The sequence below is a fragment of the Brassica napus genome, chromosome C4 (genome assembly GCF_020379485.1).
Source record: "Brassica napus cultivar Da-Ae chromosome C4, Da-Ae, whole genome shotgun sequence".
In the NCBI taxonomy this organism is placed as follows: domain Eukaryota; kingdom Viridiplantae; phylum Streptophyta; class Magnoliopsida; order Brassicales; family Brassicaceae; genus Brassica; species Brassica napus.
The window spans coordinates 4,745,480-4,767,353 of NC_063447.1; the positions used below are offsets into that span (position 1 = coordinate 4,745,480).

The 21,874-nt window shown below is 34.7% G+C and overlaps 3 protein-coding genes and 1 long non-coding RNA gene across 4 annotated transcripts; 1 reads left to right on the forward strand and 3 right to left on the reverse strand.

Annotated features, from left to right (window-relative positions):
- The first annotated feature begins 16,314 nt into the window (after nt 1-16,314).
- On the forward strand, nt 16,315-17,554 carry LOC106369513 (GATA transcription factor 2-like). Its single transcript, XM_022700398.2, has 2 exons — nt 16,315-16,712; nt 16,792-17,554. The coding sequence occupies exons 1-2, from the start codon at nt 16,506-16,508 to the stop codon at nt 17,356-17,358; spliced, it is 774 nt and encodes a 257-aa protein (XP_022556119.2). The 5' UTR covers nt 16,315-16,505; the 3' UTR covers nt 17,359-17,554.
- Nucleotides 17,370-19,283, reverse strand: LOC125585049. Its single transcript, XR_007321905.1, has 2 exons — nt 18,813-19,283; nt 17,370-18,702 (listed from the first exon to the last, which is right to left on the reverse strand). It is a non-coding gene; the product is annotated as an uncharacterized LOC125585049 (long non-coding RNA).
- A 205-nt stretch (nt 19,284-19,488) lies between these two features.
- Nucleotides 19,489-20,218, reverse strand: LOC125585744 (uncharacterized mitochondrial protein AtMg00810-like). Its single transcript, XM_048755387.1, has 2 exons — nt 19,558-20,218; nt 19,489-19,496 (listed from the first exon to the last, which is right to left on the reverse strand). The coding sequence occupies exons 1-2, from the start codon at nt 20,216-20,218 to the stop codon at nt 19,489-19,491; spliced, it is 669 nt and encodes a 222-aa protein (XP_048611344.1).
- Nucleotides 20,219-21,142: 924 nt separating this feature from the next.
- Nucleotides 21,143-21,565, reverse strand: LOC125585050 (protein transport protein Sec61 subunit beta-like). The gene has a single exon (XM_048753389.1). It carries the CDS (start codon nt 21,544-21,546, stop codon nt 21,292-21,294), a length of 255 nt encoding a protein of 84 aa, XP_048609346.1. The 5' UTR covers nt 21,547-21,565; the 3' UTR covers nt 21,143-21,291.
- Between the last annotated feature and the right edge of the window lie 309 nt (nt 21,566-21,874).

A 21,874-nucleotide genomic window follows, 5' to 3' on the forward strand; every position in this document is an offset into this window, starting at 1 on the left:
TGTTTACTTTGGGATCACCGTCCTCTGTCACGTCACGTGATTCAAGAAACAAAAAAATCAAAAGAATAAACAAAAAAGCTTAGTATAATGTCAATAATGACATATATATTCGCACTTACATGTATACTAATATTAATTTATGCGACTTAGGAGCGTTCATAGTGGTCACTTGCTTGCTTCCACTACTAGTCACGAGATCACGACATTCGGGGGCACTCAAAACAGTAAGCAAAAAATCTTCTTAAAAATATATGACCAGAACAAGTGACTCTGATTGAGGAAGAGGAACTAACGAGAAGATAGTTCCACTGCCACCGACCACCGTACGTCGATGTACGCCGTCTAGATTAATTTTCTCGCTTTCTCTATCTCCTTATTTTAGAAGATATAAATTAACTTTACTGCAGCAAAGGTATTTTTTGGTGGAAAATAATTATATCAATAGTAAAAAATGTTATAAATCATGGAGTGGATTGTCATTAACCAGGCCCGGTCCAAGACCGGTCCAATACCTAGAAGATGGAGGCACGACCGAAGCCTAGAGAGAGGAGAGAGAGAGCCGACTTCAGGAGAGAGAAAGACGGCCACAAAGCTTGGAGAAAAGGAAAAGATTTCTTTTTCTTAGTAGATGTAATCTTTCCATTATTATGTTTTAATAGTTTTCCTATTTCCTGTTGGATTAGGATATGTACACTTTTCTTTTCTCTTTATCTTGTAATCCTTATATAAAGGAACCCCCATTGTTCATTAATAATAGCACATAAATATTCAGTCTCTAAACTCTCTAATTACAACACGTTATCAGCACGATAGACTCCAAAACCCTGAGACAAAACCTAACCTAAAATCCGTCACACATAAACCCTAAAACAGGCGTAACTTAAAATCAATCTATCTCTCAAACCCCGAGGAACCAGACGACGAGCCACATATCAAATTGAAGCTCTTGACGAGACGAATCCATCAGCGCAAACCGTTTGTCGATCCGATCTCAGACGCGCCCACACTCGCCGAAACAATACTCGGCACCGTCTTGGTCTTTTGGAACCCTAACCCTGAAGAACCCTAACCCCGAAGAACCCTAAATTGTTCTTGCTTACGTTCCAGCTCATCAGCATCCGATCAGCTCCAGCCCTAAGGTGTTCCTGATCCTAGACGACCTCAGATTCCAGTTTGTATCACAATTAGCTTGAGTTCCCAATCAACCAACTCGAGACCCGATAGGTAGAAGACAGCTCGCGTCCGCATCGCAGCTCGCGTCCGCATCGCAGCTCGCGTCCGCATCGCAGCTCGCGTCCGAGGTTCATCCATTCATCTTGGAGGTTCGGTTTCTACAACCTGCAAAACAAAGGTAATCCTAAATTCTGAGAACATGAATCGAACCTGATTGTTTGTAAAGATTGAAACCTTAAAAACTAATCTCTAAGATGAAAGCCTTAAGACAAATAGATCAAACCCTAAAAGAGTAAATCGGAGCTCGAATAAGTCCGGTCCCCTGAACCATAATTCGAGATTGATCCATTGATCAATTAAAATCAAAGTCTTAATGATTTTGAATCTCAAATCAAAGTCTTAATGATTTTGAATCTCAAATCAAACTCCCTTGATCAAAGATCAAAGTTTTCGAAATCCCATGAAACCCTAATTTGGAAAAACGATTTTAAAATTGTTTGATTTGAAATTTGATTGTTTGTTTGATCACCTAGAGATATTGATAGAATTGTTTAAACTCGAATCTGTATTGCTTGACATGTTTAAACTAAAAAAAATCCTAATTAAACTTGATAAAGATCTTGATTATATCATCTCATGGCCGTGTGGCCTTATTGCTTTCATAATCGAATTTGATCATACCTGATTGATTGCAATTGAACCTAGATATTACTCTAATGATGACATTGAATTGAACTAAATAGCCAGTGGCTCCTACTTGGCCGTAAGGCATATACCTTGGCCGTGAGGCATTGTTTGAAAGTTTAAATGTTTAAAACTCTAAATCTCGTTTTAAATCTTAAAAGGCCTTGAAACTTTAATCTTAAAACCGAATCCTACTAGTGTTTAAATCAGAAACCCTAGGATTGATTAAGGATTTCTTGCATACATATGGATCTGAATATGGATTGCATTCATACTGTTTAAATCAGAATCGACCAGCATGTAGTTTATACAATCTTGAAATCGGTTGCATTAGATATAACTGCATGGCCGAGTGGCTTAATGAATTGATCGCACCATGGTCGTTTCTAGATTGATTGTTTTTCATAAATGCGTAAGACATGTTTGTGGCCGAGCTTGTTAATATATCTTGCAGCCGCATGATCACATTGTGAAACTCAATTTTAAATGATGATGTGATTCAGATGTCGAAAATCTCAAACAAAGACTATGCGGCCCTTAATCTCTCCGGAGATAACTACTTGTAGTGAGCGCTAGATACAAAGATCAGTCTAAGGTCAAAGGAACTTGGTGATACTATCATCAAGGGCAACAATGAGACCGATAAGAATCGGTACATGGCTATAAGTATTATACGCCATCACCTCATTGAAGGTCTAAAAGATCAGTACATCACGATGGAAAATCAACTAGAACTTTGGGATGCTTTACAGCATAGATATGATCACCAGAAAACGGTGTTACTTCCAAAGGCTAGAAACGACTGGAAGAATCTCAGATTCTTGGATTATAAGTCGGTGGATGAGTACAATTCAGTCTTATTTAAGACGGTCTCGATGCTGAGACTTTGTGGTGAAGTAGTAACCGAAGAAGAGTTACTTGAGAAGACTTACTCTACATTCCATTCATCGAATGTGATACTGCAACAGTAGTACAAAATGAAAGGCTTCGCCACATATACTGATCTGATCTCGTGCCTACTTCTGGCCGAGGCAAACAATGAGCTCCTGATGAAGAACAGTGAAGCTAGACCTGTTGGAACATCACCATTACCGGAGGCTAATGAGGTTGAAAGGAAAGATCCCAACGAGTGCAATTATGTCCAAAATGACAAGAGATCACACGACAAAGGCCGAGGTAGATACAAGGGGCATGGCTGTGACAATTACTCGAACAACCGAGACAACTACTCGACCGACCGGAAAGGAAACCACAGTAACCGTGGTCGTGGTTCCAATTATGGCCGTGGCCGAGGTAGTTATGGCCGTGGTCGAGGCGGCATATCCAAACCGTCTTACTCGACCAAATCCGTTTGTCACAGATGTGGAATGGGAAACCATTGGGCCAAGAACTGTAGAACCCCTAAGCACTTATGTGAGCTCTACCAAGAAGGTCTTAAGAACAAGAACCCTGAGGCTCACATGGTTCACGATTCCGGATATGAGGCCGATAATGATTCCGACATTGCTAAAAATGACAGATGGACTTTGAGACTTCTGATTGTCTCAAGGACTAAATTTTCGATACGACTTCTCTTATTGCTTTATGATTTGCTTTTAACCTACTTGATGATTCACGATATTTATATATAGATAAAAGAGTTTGCTTTGATTTCATTATATCTTGCCTGATCTTACTTGAACATATGAATGTTTTTACTGATAAAGAATTGCCTAAAGGGCATAATATCCAAGTAAGAAATCGTGAAAGTAGTATAGTGAGCCTAGTAAAGAAACTATGGCTAAGGCATTGTCTAAAGGACATTAGATACACCCAATAATATGTGACCCATTGAGTTATGATAATATGGTTTCTAAATAGAAACAATGGGCAAACAAAAGGAAACAAGTTCCTTCAGATTTTGAAAGAAAAATCGCCTAAGACCTTATAAGAAAGTGGTCGAGACTATACCTAATGATCTCTACTGATTTAAACTATGCTATAAGATCAGTATGATGAGAGGCAAGAACCGTGGTGCCCATATTGAGATACACCACGAAATTTTACACTATATGGCATGATAGGATTAGCCATCCTAAAGTCTAAACTCGATGCAAAGATTAAAAAGACACAGAGTTATCCCGTAAAAGATCTCACGTTGTGAAATATGTACACAAAAGGGGAACTCATTAGGCTTAATTGTCCCAAGCAACATGACCTTATAGTATGGTCATGAGGGGGAGAGAGGATAAACCCATGATCAATACTACAAGTTCGTGTACTACTATAACGGCCAAGCAATAAAGGCCATGAGAGACAACGGCCTTCGGCCGCAAAGGAAATAACCAGCCTCGTGTACCATTATGGTCTAAAGACCATGTTATAAATGGCTCAGCCATAAAAGGACATGTTTTAAAAACAGCCAAACCATAAGGCCATTACTCGGCCAAAGAAGACCATGTTATGAACAGGTCGGCCGCAAGGGCCATAACCGGCCAGAGAGGCCATTTCCTATAAAAAGTTTGGCCATATAAGCCATTATCTATAAGACTAAGATTCTAAAGTCTATAAGCTTGGGGACATTATGATTTACATGTATAGAATGATAATATGCATCAGGCCATATAAGTGATCATAGATATTCCCATCTCAGATTGAATATGGGTCATAAAACCAGACATACACCATCTTAAGAGATTTTGAATAAACCACCACATACATACATGTGCCATCTATGATGGAACCTCAGAAGAGGATTGAGAATATATAAAAATAAGATTTTCTCCACGAAATCAAAAGGACCGAGAGCCAAAACATGGATGATCAAATAGTGGCCAGGTACGGATTGCATGAAACAAATGAATCCGAATATTAAAGGAGAAAGATTATAAGCTGGATAAAGAATGATAAGAATGGTTTTAAACCATCATTGTCTTGGCAAAGATCCTCGAACTATACATTATGATTTAAGACATCCAAAGATAGATTATACAAAGCTATCTAATTGAAAAGTTAATCGAAATGCCAGACACTGACCCGAGAAATGACTAACCAGCTTAGCACCAAATGAATGTCCTAGAAGAGACATAATCAAGTTGCTATAGAGTTTATACAAGATAGACCAAGTGTTCCATAAGATAAAGGAATCTCGGATAGAAAAGAATGGTGCAAAGAATACAGATTCGAGATTATAAGAGAAACCATACCAGACATTGAGAAAAGGCTGCGCAGCTACACATCTAAGGTACCAAACCATGTGGCTTGGGACGCCAAGCTACTAGGTAACAATGGTCCTGGATAATGAAATCTCAAAATGATCAGATCATGTCTGGAACATAATGGAACCACATGAAAGTGTCGACACACACACATTTGTATAAAGATACATAAAGTTATAGCACTTGAACATAAAGAGATGAACGAGGATCATGAACCCACGAATGAGTACTCATACAATCATAAAAGATCATAGAGATTAGAAAAGATAAAAAGTGGAGGTTCAAGGTATCTAAAAGAGAGATGGACGTATTGGCCATATACAGAAACGCCATCTGATAAACCAGTGAAATAGATCGATCTTGTGAGGTAAAGAAACCGTGAGAGAAGGCACATGATCACGAGGTCTAAGAGTGTTCATGTCTTCCTACTTAACAGCATTAGGTCATAGCTTGTTACACAAGGTACTCATAGAGATCAAAAGAACATATTATAAGGAGATAAACTCCTATGTGGTGGATGCTGCTACATATTTTTGAAATTGAAAATGGTCTGGTCATAAGAATGAAATTAGATACAAATGATGTAGTAAGCAGCATATGGATCACTGGATAAGATGAAAAAACAGCTTCGTTCCTAAGTTGATTCATGGACTGAAACCTAAAGCAGCTGCATATAGTATGTAAAAAAAATTGATCACGCATGATCATTGATCTTGGAGTTGTATAAAAGACAATCATCCAATACAGTCCATATACTTGAAATTCCTTGTAATTATACTAAACCTAAAAGAGGCATAGAATAAATCTATATGGGTGCCCGACTAAAGGCGTCCGACCCTCTGGCTAAATGCGTCCAACACTCCGATTAAAAACGTCCGGCCCATCGGCTAAAAGGCATCCGGTCCTTATCCCTTGATCACGGACTAGTAGAAACAAAAGATCAACCATCAGGTTGCAATCCGACATCAGATCCTCTAAGTAAGGATCCGGCATAACAGAACGGTCTGCTGCCGTATAAACTCCACAAGGCAAGTAGTGGACACTTATAGACGAGGTCTATGACCCGGTCATGATTCGGCCAGATTGATACATGGTCGATGGTAACCATAAATCGCCAAAGTAAAGAGCAGTTGATAGTAGACGATCACGTCTAGACTATGGACATATGCAAACACGATTTGCAAAGACCTAATAGTGATCTCCGAGGACAATGTGATTCACATTGCTTAGCACATATGCTTTACCGGGACACTCGATGTCAAAGGACATGAGAAACGACCTAAGAAGTCAAAATTGTCTAATTACGGTTCAGTAATGAAACTGGTCGATTACCCCCATCCTATACATACAGGAAATATCACGCACCAAGATGCGTAGAATGTAGAACCTACAGTGAGGTTTACATCAGGGGGAGTAGTGCGTGTTGTACTCTTTTTCCTTCATCATGGTTTTGTCCCACTGGGTTTTCCTGATAAGGTTTTAATGAGACAACATGAAGCGTACTACGAATCATGTAGGGTTATGGCATCCAAGGGGGAGTGTTATAAATCTTGGAGTGGATTGCCATTAACCAGGCCCGGTCCAAGACCGGCCCAATACCTAGAAGATGGAGGCACGACCGAAGCCTAGAGAGAGGAGAGAGAGAGAGCCGACTTCAGGAGAGAGAAAGACGGCCACAAAGCTTAGAGAAAAGGAAATGATTTCTTTTTCTTAGTAGAAGTAATCTTTCCATTATTATGTTTTAGTAGTTTTCCTATTTCCTGTTGGATTATGATATGCACACTTTCCTTTTCTCTTTATCTTGTAATTCTTATATAAAGGAACCTCTTTTGTTCATTAATAATAGCACATAAATATTCGGTTTCTAAACTCTCTAATTACAAAAAAAAAAAAAAAAAAAAAGTTTGTAACATGGGAATGTACCGGGTACGAAAGTAAATGCACCAAGGTGAAGGTGCCAGCTGGAAAAGACACTGTCGGTAGTAAGTGAAGATTAATTAAAAGAATAGTAAAAAAACAAATATCTCATATGGGTACCTCTCGTTCCGTGCTATCGTGTTTAATTAACACTGAATGTGCAGTGGGGTTGGGCCCTTGTGGAGAGTCGCTCTGTTAGTAACATATTATGATACTAATTAATTAAGTATAATTCAAAATACGATGTTATACCTATAAATTAAAACTTATCTTATCGTGACAATCCTAGTAAGCGTCACACGACACGGCCCGTTCCTTTCACCTTCAATTTAATTAAACCACTAAATCTCGATCCACGCAACCGTGCAGATTTTTATTTTTATTTATTTTTATATAAATATTTTGTTTTCAATTCTAAATTGGTATATATTATAATATATATATATATATATATATCAATTTTTAAATCATTATACAGTATATTTTTTCATTGAATAGATTGTTTCAAACTTTCAATTGTATTTATATCTTCTTCTATATATATATTTTCGGATTATTATTTCATTATTAAAATCGTAACTATATATATAAAGATTAGTAAAATATTGTTTTATTATCATATTCAAAAATATTGTAACATTTCACAAATTTAGAATTTTTTAAAAAAATAAACTTTTCGCTTTATAGATTTATATTATCGAGTAAATAATTAAACATTTAGCTTTTGTTTAATTTTTAAAATAAATTATATAGTTAATTTGTTTTCATTGGTTTAAGGTAGTAAAGATTAATCATTGTTAGATAATATGATTTTTGTTATTTTAAAAAAATATTTATAATTTTAAAAGTTAATATCGATAAATATTTAAATAATTAAGATATGGAGATATAATATTACAACATTAAATTATATCTATTTAATTTATACTATCTATAAATCTAATGGATCATCTATTGTTTAAATCCAATTATTGATAAGCCAATAAAAATTTTTAGTAGGTCCAAAATTTAAATGATAAGATTAGAAATTAAATGTAACATGACTTTCTAGGAATAAGTCTATTAGATCTATTTTTTAAAAAATCACACATGAATCAAAGTTGTGAATTCTGTTTTAATATATAAGATATTCATTTAGTTTTCTGTAGATGATATTTCGCTCTTTCGTGCTATCCAATAGTTACTATTAATCTCATGTGTGTAGGGAAATTGAAAGTTTCACCTCAAATTTAAAGACGCAAATTCATATAATATATGGATGGTCAAATGGTTAACTATTCTCTTATTCCTTCTTCTTTTGTAATGTTCATGGCCCCCACATGCAGCCACGTGGGTAAATGACTTTTTTTTTACTGGTTCATTTATTTATTTTCGTAAAAGATGAAAATAATTTTTCTTTAGAACTTGTGTGGATAAGTCAAAAACTAAGATTGTCGGCACGTACTGTAAACCATGTGTTATACCTGCATCTAGATGAAAAAAAAAACTAAGAGAGAGAGGGCAACAGTAATGTTAATCAATCGTTTATTCGCCGAACGCAACTAGTTTACTCGTAAATAAAACAATTCAGACTAATTGTTCTTCTTACATTATTCGCCTGCACCATACTCTACTGTGGAAGTTGCTTTTAATTTCTTTTTGAGCTTTTAAAAGTTCATAGTTATATGTATCTCAATGTATAGGCCATAATTAGTTGGACATTAATGGCGCAGAATTTTATAGCAGATGAGCCGAGCAAATTGTCAAATCTAATGGTTATATGTATTCAAAATTTGCTTGTTATAATTGATTTTATAACATATGTATCCCCAAATTTGATTTTATAAAAAACGATTAGGTAGCCAAGTAGCAAATTTCCATATATTTATCATTTACTTGCAAGAAAAAAGAACACTAAGAATATGACCCACTACGCAATACGTACATAACATATTAACATCAGTACAGAAACAGTGATATTATAACGATATTATAATTTGGTAAAGTTGTTTTAGTATCATAATTTTCTTGTTTTAAAAAATCAAATGCAGTTTGAGATTAGATGTTTTGATGAAACTAGAGTTAGATATGTTGATTAATTTCCTTAATTAGGAAATTGATGTTCTTTTAAATGATTTTCTGAAAAATATATAAAAATGAATGATGATCGTGTGTGATGTGTAAAAATAGCTCTTCATTTTTATCATCAGATGTATCTCGAACCTGAATAGTTACATGGAAATCTGCGGACTAAGGATAATAAGAAAACAAAATCAAAATGACTACAGTGTTATAATATAAATTTTGAAATGATCCTCTACTTCTTTACCAACTCAAGTACTATGATCATCTACTCATCAAACACTATGATCACCCACTCATTTACCAAATTAAGCATCATTTTTGTTATTTTATGTATTGTTGTTCACTATAAATACCATCACTCATCTCACTCTTTTGTACACCATAAACAAGAACAAGAGTTTATAATCAAAGAACCATTACATCTTCTTCTTCTTCCTTATAATAAACTCTCTCCCTTATACTAGTGTTATTTGCTTCCTACGGGTATCAAATTCTACTCTTATTTAAATTTCTCGATACTATAAATTATAAGTTATTTCTTAACACGTTATCAGCACGATTGTTCTGCAATTCGGTAAAATTTATTGTATCATATATACTCTGCTATAATGGTCGGTATACCGCATGTACTATTATTTATATTATGTTATAATGGCCGGAATACCGCCTATATTATTTATTAATATTTTAATTAATTTATTGGTCGACCGAGCCGTCTTATATTCTATTTATTGTTAACTGGACGGCCGAGCCGCCTTTATTTTCTGTTTGTTGTTAACTAGTCGGCTGAGCCACCTTATATTTTGTTTATTGCTAATTGGTCGGCCGAGCCGCCGTATAATTTATTTATTATTCTGCATTGACCGGCTGAGCCGTCGCATAATTTATTATCATAACAAAAAAATATTTATTCACCATAATTTTTATTTTTTTATGAAATTTAATAGATTTGATTGATCGTTTAATACGATATTTTCAGACTGATTTTCGGTGCACTCGATTTAACCCTAACGGTCACAAAGAATTTTTTTCAAAAATTTCTCCTTTCTCCAACGGTCATGAACAGTGATTTTCATCTATAAATACAACTCATTTTCACTCCATTTCATCATCCAAAACATTTCATCTTCTCTCAAAAAAAAAAAAAAAAAAAAATTTCAAATCGCTCTCCTCCGATGTTTTCATTTCAAGAAAGATGATTCGCGCACTTTTGTTTTTATGTGTCATTTTTATTTGTGTTTCTATTTATGGTTTATTCGTTGGAGAATTTACTCCGAGTGAATTTAAGATGAATATCGGTTTAATTTTCTTTACATCGCTTCTCCTTGTAATTGCTTGCATGATTAATATAAATGGTTCATTTTAAAATTGCGAAATACTATAGTCATATGACATATAATATATTAACCATGACTAATGGTTGTCCATATGCTAAAACGCATCGATCGATGGGTTTATGGGCTATAACGCATCGATCGATGGATCTGCTAAAACGACTTTGTTTAATTTAATTCTACACACTGTAATGTGTATCGCTTATTGTTAATTGGTTTGGTTCGGTTAACACTCCAAACAGAAAACACCTTTATAACGTGTAGTTGCGTTACCGATTTGCTCATCTATTCATTGAACCATGCACATGCACACATGTGTCACCAATATGCTTGTTTGATAATAATACGTTTGGTCAAAGTTATAATACTAAATTGGTTTGTTCAGAAAATAATATGTTTGAATTGGTTTGGATAACCATTGGTTTATATGGTTCATGCTCTAAATAATTGAGAATCATTAATTAATATTTGCAATATAATCTTTGATTGGTATGATTGTTTGGTTTTAAAATCTTGAGCACTAAAGAACTTGATATCATTAATAATCATCAACGCTTGTCAATATGTAAGAATAATAGTTATTTGATGAATTAAATTTTGCTTATTATACTTTAATATGCTTCATGGTTTAATGGTATTAAGGAAACATACTTTATGATTCATGGTCTTACATCATAAAATAAATTATTTGTAATCGGTTAGTTTTGTAGTCGATTAGTCTTTGGTCTAATATCATAAAAGAATTTGGATTATATGTTGATATTTACTAATGTAATGGCCATGTTTATATGAGCAAAATTTAAAGTTTTCACGATTGTGTATTCTCTCGGAAAGATATGTACAAGTTATCAGCCAATTCAGAAACGTGAACAGCTGAAACTTTCATCGCCGATATACTTCTGTTTATAAGATAAGTATTTTTATGCTTTATATACAAGTTTAACAAACTTGATTAGATAAATCAATTTGCATGAAGTTGGCAGTGATATAAATTTGTTCATTAAATTGATTGATAGGTTAAACTTTGTTAAATAGCATGAGAGTAATAATATAGTCTATATAATAATTACTATGAAATTTTTATTTATTTTCTGATATAATAAGACACCTTTGTTAATACATATTTATATATATTTGAAATATTTTTATTTTATTGCCATTTATATTGAGGATTTTAAGTTTAAAGCTTGACTCTAAAAGATCCATAAGTTTTGGAAGATAATATATATAAAAAAGGTATTATCACCTGAAGTGATTACCTAAAGCTCATTTTGTATTTTGCATTTAAAGATTACAAGACCTGAAGTCTGTAAATAAAGCCAACTATGTTGGATGTTAAGTTTAAAAGTAAAATTTCTTCAAGAAATTTTTTTATGATGCATATATATTGAAAAATATCTATTGATAAATCACGTCTAGTTGATTATGATTCATTCTCCTGAAGAGAATATGACATTTAAAAAACTCATAAATAGTGGTTTTAGACGTGAGCATAAATGAGGTCAAGGTCCAAAGAGTTTCTTTATAGAACTCATACTCTCATTTAAAGTTGAGAAAATAAACATGGTAATAAAGAAAAGAAATTATGAATTCATCTGAAGATGAAAGAAAATTTATTGTGTGTACAATACAAGGTAGTAAAAACTTATAGAATGCTTAAAAAAAAGGATATATATGATGCTCCAGAAGTGTACATAGTATTACTGCACATAAAAATTCAATTTAAAGTTCTTAAGAATGCAATTTAAAGTTCTTAAGGTATTGTATTTTTATAAGTATCAAAAGTTAAAAATACATAACCCATGTAGGATATGTTGTTGATTAAGAAAATGAGATACATTCGAGATTGATAAACCTGTAGTATTATCATCTCGAGGGAAAGAGTTAAAGAATCTCACTTTTTATGATAAGTCAAACATCCAGAAGATTATGTTTACACTAAAACTAAGATTGATGAATTTTTCTCAAAGTAAATCCATGAGATTTTGAGACACTTATGTTGAGACAATAAGCAAACGAAATGATATATACATTTCAATCAGAAATAATTCTCAAAGCAGTATAAGTATTTTAGATAAAATATCTACAGCCTCTTATATATTGTACTACACAAAGATTAGTATAATGAAGATAAATGTATAATAAACTAGAAGTTTACATTTGGCATGAATCAGTTAGACCATTTTGGTTCATTAATAATGCGAATATATACTTGAAGGTCATATGCATAGTCATATGCATAGTCATATAAGAACCAGAAGATTCTTCCGAATGATTTGACATATATTTCTTACCCATAAGATAAAAGGGTAATATGGTTTTCACCAGCCAAAATAAGATATTGGCATAAATAACGAAGATGTTAGTGGACTGATCACCCACTATGCATTTTTATAATATTGGTGAATTCACTTCTTAAAGTCTTTAACGACTATAGCACATTCACTGAGATAAGTGCTAAACATTTTGAGCAACACTGGTTCGCATCAAGCCAATAAATATTCACTAGTTCTCCCTATCATTGGTATAGGATCAGAAACCAATCATTTTCATCTAAGAATGTTGGATGTTGCTCCGCCACAGAGCTTCAAATGAAGATGTGTTTTCAAATGAGGTTGGAAATATATGTTGGATATAAATCTCTATTGACACTTAAGAATCCAGAGCCATCCCCGAAAAATATAAGTAAGGCTATACATGAATTCTAAAAGTGAGTTAGTACTTCCAACATAAGGGGGAGAAAATAAACAGCTGGAAAAGAAAATAAGTTGAAATGAATTATCATTGATCCTCGGGCTAAACACAATGTGAAATAGAAGTCCAAAAGATAATTCATTTCAAAACTTACTAAAGCAGTTGCCAGACACGACCCATATAAATATAGTGATCAAGTCACATATACCAGCTGTAAATGCTCCAATTAGAATAAATGTTCTACAAGAACAATATCAAACTGGTAGTCACGCCTGCAGCGTGGTAGACAGATTGGTTCCCAAGATAAATCCTCGTAAATGAAAAGGAGCATATATTGATAATGGTCAAAACGAGGCAATATAGTTTTGTATGATCTCCCGAAGAGAAATTAAACATGACTGACGAAAATTCAGGTACCTGAGACAAATGAAGAGATCTCAATAAGTTATGTCATGTATGAAACAAAATGGAACCGATAAGAAAATTGACGTCGATGATATTATACATGAAAAGTAGCAGTTGATATAATAAATGAGAAAGAGGATCATGAAAGAAAGTCTATTGAAAAGTGTACACAAAGAAATGATTGGCCAAATCAGAAAGATGCAATAGACAAAGATATAAACTTCTTGTGAAATAGAGAAGTATTTGGACCAGTAGTCCATACACTAAAAGGTGTAAAACAAGTGAGATGTAAATGAACCGTTGCACACAAAGAAGGATCAATATGAAATTAATTGTGAAGAGACATAATTTCATGTGGTAGATGCAACTAGTTTCAAGTTCCTTATAGTCTGGTAATAAAGGAAGAACTTGAATGAAACAATCCACTTGAAAAATGTTAATCCCTGAAAGTATAATCCATGAAGGATTGATGATATCAAAATCATGTTCCCGGAACTCTGTATATTCGATCGAATTGAAACAAACTATTTTATGGGATATATGAAATATTATAAGGTTAACAAATGTATCCATTTGTATTTATCAAGAGATTATAAATCAATAGAATCATGATTTGAATATAATCAAAACTCCTGAAGAGTTATAGAAAAATTATGTTTTGGAAGAAAACTTTTGACAATACCATATTGTTTTTATGTATTCTAAACTGGAGATCTAAAACTGAGATGTTATCATAAAGATCCTTAAAGTATTTTATTTAAGACGCTCGTATATGTTTAGTCATGAAATACCATACGTAAGAGTGTTATTTGAGAAAATTATTAATCTTTTTCATTACTGAAAGATGTAATTTCATATGAAAAGAAAGAAAATCATAATAGTAACTTCTATAGTTACAAATGAATAATTCGTATGTATGAGAAGAATCTCTAGACGATTGTATGTAAGAAACTTGGTTTGATCCAAATAGACCAATAAACTATTGTCTAAGTCAAAAGAGAATTATGGACAAGAAGTCTAAAGGCCCTAGATATCATAATAGAAATGAATAGAGTTTATTCTCTTAAGCTCAATTCTCTGAAGAGAGTTGATTGGAATGCATATCCTGAAGATATTGTTTCCAGGGAAAGAAATATGATAGTAAGTGTGGTTGTACTATTTTTCCTTATCATGTTTTTTTTTTATCCCATTGGGTTTTTCCATGACTAGGTTTTAACGAGGCAACAAAGAACATACAAAAGATAGACACCCAAAGAGAATGTTACAATTTGAGAGATGAAAATCTATCATTGTTCTAAAGGTTCTATGACTACTCATTCGAGGGGGAGCTTACGTAGTTGTACTCTTTTTACTTTTACTACGGTTTTTCCCATTGAGTTTTCCATGACTAGGTTTTTAACGAGGCATTACGTAATACAAGATGGATGATCAAGGGGGAGTGTTATAAGATAAACTTTGAAATGATCCTCCACTTCTTTACCAACTCAAGCACTATGATCATCTACTCATCAAACATTATGATCACCCATTCATTTACCAAATTAAGCACCATCTTTGTTATTTTATGTATTGTTGTTCACTATAAATACCATCACTCATCTCACTCTTTTGTACACCATAAACAAGAACAAGAGTTTATAATCAAAGAACCATTACATCTTCTTCTTCTTTCTTATAATAAACTATCTCCCTTATACTAGTGTTATTTGCTTCATACGGATATCAAATTCTACTCTTATTTAAATTTCTCAATACTATAAATTATAAGTTATTTCTTCACATCCAGTTTTTTGTCAAATGATTTTCATTATTATTGAGTACAATTATATTCCAGTCCACTTGAATCATCCGTCCTCTAAAACTCCAAAACGCAGCAACAAGGCCTTTTCCCAATGTACACCATTAATACAGTCACTGAAAAGCCTATATAATGTAACGTATTATATGCTGGCTTAATCAAAATTTATTTTAATGAAATCACGAGAGTGAACACGCGGAAACATACAAAATGAACTATTCAACTACTATTTTTCCAAAATCAACTCATATTTTCTGGGAGTTGAACGTTTGTTATATATGTGACATGTTAAAGCTCCAGTTTTATATTACAAGTTTTCATCAACGTATGATCAGATATCAAGAATTGAGTATATAGGTACTGTATTGAACCGGAAAATACATCTGACATTTAGTTAACCGTGAGGTAAGTTTAAGCATTGAATAGCTAATAAATAGCTGATGTATTGATTCAGGAATGATTTATATATCGGCATACCAATAAAACAATATATTCGTTGGATTGAAAAATGAGTCTAGCAGTCATAAATTACTACATAATTAATATACAAATTCTAAAACATATAATAGTTTCGATTTTGTTTCGGCTATGTTTTCTTTCTAAAGTTGTGACTGGTTGGTTATAGAGTAAAAAATTATTATAAACTTTAATTTACTCAATATTTCACTGAAATTTTACCAATCAAATAAATACTAATTTTGAAAGTTTACACTAGATACTACTCCTATTGAATAAGAGAGAAATGCACACTCATTTTTACTCTAGATTTTATTAGAGTAATTTCATTTACTCCACATTCTTTTTCATTTTTCACCATTTATTTTTTTTCCTTTTCACCATTTTTTACTTCATTTTACTTTTAAGTTACCAATCACAATTTTGTTTTTACTTTATTTTTTATTAGTGTTTGATTTGCTCTTGTTCACGACACAATAATCCCATTTATAATTCAAGAAAAAAAATCCCATAATGCATAGTTTACTCATTTTTGTTTCTTTGTTTTGCTTTGGATGATAAATACTTTTTTTAAAGAAAAAATGAGAGTAGTGAATAGTTTGAGTCGGTCACTCACGGTGCATGGTCACTCTCTCTGCACGTTCTCTTGCCCTCTTCTCCTCTCTTCTCTCTCTCTCGTTATATCCTCCTATTAAAGACTCTAACCAGTCCTGTACAAAGAGTGAGAAAGAGACAGAGTCAGAGTTTGTAAGAGAGCCTTCCATCAACCATCCTAACTAAACAATGGACCTCTATGGCTTATCATCACCAGACTTACTTCGAGTCGATGACCTTCTTGATTTCTCCAATGAAGACATCTTCTCCGCCTCTTCCTCCACTTCCACCGCCGCTACTTCCTCCTCCTCCTTCCCTCCTCCTCAGAACCCTAACTTCCACCACCACCACCCTTCCTCCGCCGATCATTCCTTCCTCCACGACATATGCGTTCCCGTATGTTCTCTCCTCTTCATTTAGACTTTCTTGATTTTCTTTTATTTTAACTTTTTTTGGTTTTCTTGTTTTTTTGTAGAGTGACGATGCTGCTCACCTTGAGTGGCTCTCGCAGTTCGTCGACGACTCCTTTGCTGATTTTCCGGCGAACCCATTGGGAGGAACCATGACTACCGTCAAAACTGAGACCTCGTTTCCCGGCAAACCAAGAAGCAAACGATCGAGAGTTCCAGCTGCTTACGCTGGAACATGGGCACCTATGTCCGAATCCGACCAGCAGGTTCATGTCGCCGGGAAACTCAAGCCTAAAAAAGAACACTCCGGCGGAGGAGGAAGAAACTATCAGTCCACAACGGAGACGGCGGAAGGGGGGATGAGGAGATGCACTCACTGTGCATCGGATAAGACGCCACAGTGGAGGACCGGTCCACTCGGGCCTAAGACGCTGTGTAACGCATGTGGAGTCCGGTTTAAATCCGGTAGGCTTGTACCGGAATATAGACCGGCTTCGAGTCCTACTTTCGTTTTGACTCAGCATTCCAACTCTCACCGGAAGGTGATGGAGCTTAGACGGCAGAAGGAGGTTATGAGACAGCCACAGCATGTCCAACTTCACCACCACCACCACCACATTCCTCCGTTTTAGTCAGACGTCACTTCTTTTTTTTTTTGTTCTTCTTGGGGGTTGGGTTTGGGGGGAGTCACGTGATGATGACGTTTTGCGATCATAGCGGCGTTTATCACGTGACGGACGAGCAACGGGAGCGTAAAACTAGTTAAAAATCAAACTCTGCTAAACTCAACCCCATTAAATTGTTAATTATTACCAATTTTAAACTTTATTTTTAGCTTTTCTTCTACGTTATTTATTTAAGCCTTGTTTTTCTTGAGAAAACAAATAACAAATCGTTAACAAGTAAAAAGCAATTACAAATGAGTAAATCATTTATGAATTAGGAAAGGCTACATTAATTCTTGCTTATACTAAACGACGTCAGCTGTCAGAGTTTAAATATATTATCCACTTGCACCCTTTTTGCGACTTTACGTTTCGACCAGACTTGTTTAGATACAAACCAGAAGAAAAACCATGGAGGCTTGGTCCCCGTTTAGTGAATCTACTAGACACATGTTCTGTTTTCTTTAACTAAGCTGGTTGTCTCAGATTTTTCTTTAGTTTGACGACTCTTTCATAAGAAACAAAAAATGAACCTATTGAAGATCAATAAAAAAAAATGCAGCTCAAGACCGGTTATATCCGGTTATATGAAGATTAAATTAAGATTCAAAAATTGAAGATCAAGATCGGTTATAAGAAGATTAATGGACATTCGACTTTGATGATAGCACTGATACCATATTACGAAAAACAGATTAAGCTTGAGAGTTGAAGATGAAGTTTGTTACATTAGACCAAACTAAACCCCAATAGATAACCAAAATTAGCTAAAGGAAACTGACTAAGTACATAACCAAGAATCTAATGTTCATATAAGTATAACCGGTCTTAATCTTCAATAGAACCGAAACTTGGGTTATAGACACCCTCATGGTGGTATGATATCATAATTATCTTGTATTGCTACTAAAGAACCAAAACCCTTGAAACAAACAAAAAAAACAAGATATTACATCTTTTGCCTTTAACACTAAACAAAACAATTATAGTCTTAAATCAAATTCGTAACTAGAAAATGGGGTTTGATTTTCCTCATAGGGAGATACAATAGTTGCTAATCTTGTTCACTTCCTTTGTCAAAAGGGTTTCTCTCTTGCTTTATTGCCGAAGCACGGTTCGATATTTGAGGTTGAACAAGGCAGATAATTCAATTACACAATACTATAACAATACTGTTGGTTACTTCTTATTCTAAACTAGTTCAGCTCCAACATTCTAACATAGAAGAGCAAAGAGACGAGTATATACTTACTTGAGAACTAAATCGAGAAGCTTCTCTTGTGGGAAATTCTTTAAGTACATCTTTCAAACCTGTATATACAAATCAACGGTGGTATAATTAGATAACGTTCTGTTTATCTATGCATATATCTTTTTAACCAACTATCTACCGAAGTGTAAGACAGAATAACAAAACATACCTGCGGCTTGATTTTCAATCTTATAGGCCGAGCCGACTACTGAATCAAACTCTTATCTCAAACTCAAACTCTTATTAATGATCTCACACAATGCTTTAGAAAATATCTCAAAACTAAAGCTTCTCACACACTCTTAGGTCATGCTACACATTAGTACCCTTTATATATAACTCTCAATATCCTAAACTCATTAGGAAACACATTCTAATAGATAACTCTCAAATATAACTAACTTCCTTTTCCATAACTCATTAGGAAGTTATTGCTTGTCTTTCAAGCTACTTCAAGTTTGAATCAACATTCTCCCCCTCAAACTTGTAATCTCCTCTAGACACATCTTGAATCCCGATCAAGTCTCTCATCTCCTTAAACCTAATTCTTCCAAGTACTTTAGTGAGTATATCCGCCTTTTGTTTCACCCCGGCAACATGCTCCACGCTTACCAAACCCTTTTCGACGCATTCTCTTATAAAATGGAACCTTGTGTGAATGTGCTTACTACGCCGATGGAATACTGGATTCTTGGACAAAGCTATTGCAGATTTGTTATCGATTCGCATCACTACTTTATCACTTACACGCCCGAACACCTCGCCAAGAAGATCCTTCAACCATATTTCTTGCTTGGACGCTTCTGTTGCAGCCATAAACTTGGCTTCACATGAGGATAAGGCAACTATTTCCCTTTTTTGAGAACACCAGGTGATGGGATTCCCACCGAGATAAAAGATATGACATGTGGTACTCTTCCCATCATCAGGATCAACGTTATAGCTGCTATCACTGTACCCGATCAGACCTTCTTGCGAGCCGACATCAAACTTGAGTCCGTATGATAGGGTGCCTTTTAGGTAACGTAACACTTGCTTCAACGCAGCTTTATGATACTCCTTCGGGTTATGCATATACCTGCTTAGAACGCCAACGCTGCACGCAAGATCAAGTCTCGTGTGTATTAAGTAACGCAAGCATCCAATGTTCCTCCGGTAATCCATCTCATCAACGCTTACTTCTTCTTCTGCCTTGCATAGCTTCAGACTAGCATCCATAGGTATGTGTACTGCGTTGCATTCTTTCAAACCAGCTTCTTCAATGATCTTTTCTGCGTACTTCTCTTGACTTAACACAATACTCCCTTCTCTCTGCGTAACTTCTATCCCAAGGTAATAGCTCAATTTGCCAAGATTAGACATATCAAACTTTGCTGCCATATCTTTCTTATAACCGACTATCATTTCTATGTTTGAACCTGTCACGAGCAGGTCATCCACGTATACCGCTACGATCAGGAGATGACCTTGTTCTTCCTTTCGATACAAAGATGGTTTGTTAAGACAACGCTTGAAGTATAACTCGTGCAATATTGCAAGCTTCTCACCATGCCCTCGGGGCTTGTCGCAGACCATATAGTGCCTTCTTTAACTTGTAAACCTTAGTCTCTTTTCCAAACTAAGTCCCACATTGGAGAATTAGACAAGAAGTGTCTAATATATAAAGAGATGTCCAACTCTAATAGTACGAGACCTTTTGGGAAGTAAACCAAAAGTAAAACCATGCTGGCCAGCCAATTAGGCCCAAAGTGGACAATATCGTACTAATCAAACAATATAGAGTTGTACATGGATTTAATAAATCCCAACACCGACCACACTGCGTATATGTTTGCCTGCTTGTCTGAGGATAGAGATAATTAACATTTATATTCGTGTTGGTACATATCCAATATCCTGATAATTTATGGATGATATAAACCTGAGCTAAAGTAAAGTGGTCGTTACTAGAGGATGAGATGCAGCAACGTTTACACTCTCTGCATACCAAAACCGAAACATATATGATCCGAAAGAAAAACAAGGGCATCCCAACCATAGTTAACACCGACTGATTTTCTATAGGATACTCCCTCCGTTCTTAAAACATTCATGTTTTAGAATTTTTACACTTTTTAATAAAACATATTAAAATTTAGCTGTAAATGCATAATTTTTTGTAATTTTATATTTCCTATATTTTTAAATCAATAAGATTTTAACAAATGCAATTAATGTTCTTGCACTTCACAATTTCTTATTATTAGTTGACAAAAATTGCATTAGAAATATAAAATATGCATCTTTTTGAAACAAAAGTTTTCTCTGGAATATGGATCTTTTAGGAACGGAGAGCTAAAACACTCGATTTCTTGAGAGGATGATCAAACTCACTCAAATGGCATAGAGAATAGATAGTGTGGATTTGATTACGATTGTTTGGCTTTGCATGGCAATTTTTAAATTTAGTTCATGTGAACATGAATACTTGCATAATTATATCTTAAATACTATGCAGAAAATCAAAACTGAAATTTTTATAAAGATAGTCACAAAAATAAACAGACGAGTTGGAACCACTGTCTAATACTGATCACTAGCAGCAACTTTTCTTGTCTTGCACCTATTATGTGAAGTTTCAAGCTCTCTATCAGCTCTCTCTAGTCTCATCACTTGACAAAGTAGAGCTTGCCCATGACATGAAGGACAGCGACAAAAGCAATGAAACCAATGCTCATAACAAGGACAACATTGGGGGAGATCTTGAGACCCGGTGCGTCATCCGTGTAGAACTGAAGCATGGATCCTGCCGCACCACCACCACCAGAGGCTCCTCCTCCACTTCCACTTCCGCTAGGCTTCCTCCTACGCATGCTAGCAGCTGCAGCTGCACTTCCTCTCTGCGGAGCTCCACTTCCCACCATCCTTCTCTTCTTTAACTAACTGAAACATGTGCGTTAAAACTTTAATATAATCATCAAATTAATTAGCTAATAAGATGAGTTCAAACACAGCGAATCAATGAAACTAGTAAAAGACTCGAGGCGAAATTAAGATGATCACTGCAAAATTCTCAACACGTGGCGTTCGGATTCAACATTTGTAACCAACATAGCGAGATTCTACACTACATTTCTCAGATACGTCAAGGCAACATGAAACCGTATCAGATCGTAAATCGATGATCAAACGCGATTCTGGTTTTCAACATCGAGAGATCACATAATCAGATCTACACTCTCATCTAGCTCA

Coding starts and splice junctions, on each gene's coding strand:
- LOC106369513 (XM_022700398.2), top strand. CDS start 16,506: ATGGACCTCTATGGCTTATCATCACCAGACTTACTTCGAGTCGATGAC. Junction 16,713..16,791: donor TCCACGACATATGCGTTCCC/GTATGTTCTCTC, acceptor GTTTTTTTGTAG/AGTGACGATGCTGCTCACCT.
- LOC125585744 (XM_048755387.1), bottom strand. CDS start 20,218: ATGGTCTGCGACAAGCCCCGAGGGCATGGTGAGAAGCTTGCAATATTG.
- LOC125585050 (XM_048753389.1), bottom strand. CDS start 21,546: ATGGTGGGAAGTGGAGCTCCGCAGAGAGGAAGTGCAGCTGCAGCTGCT.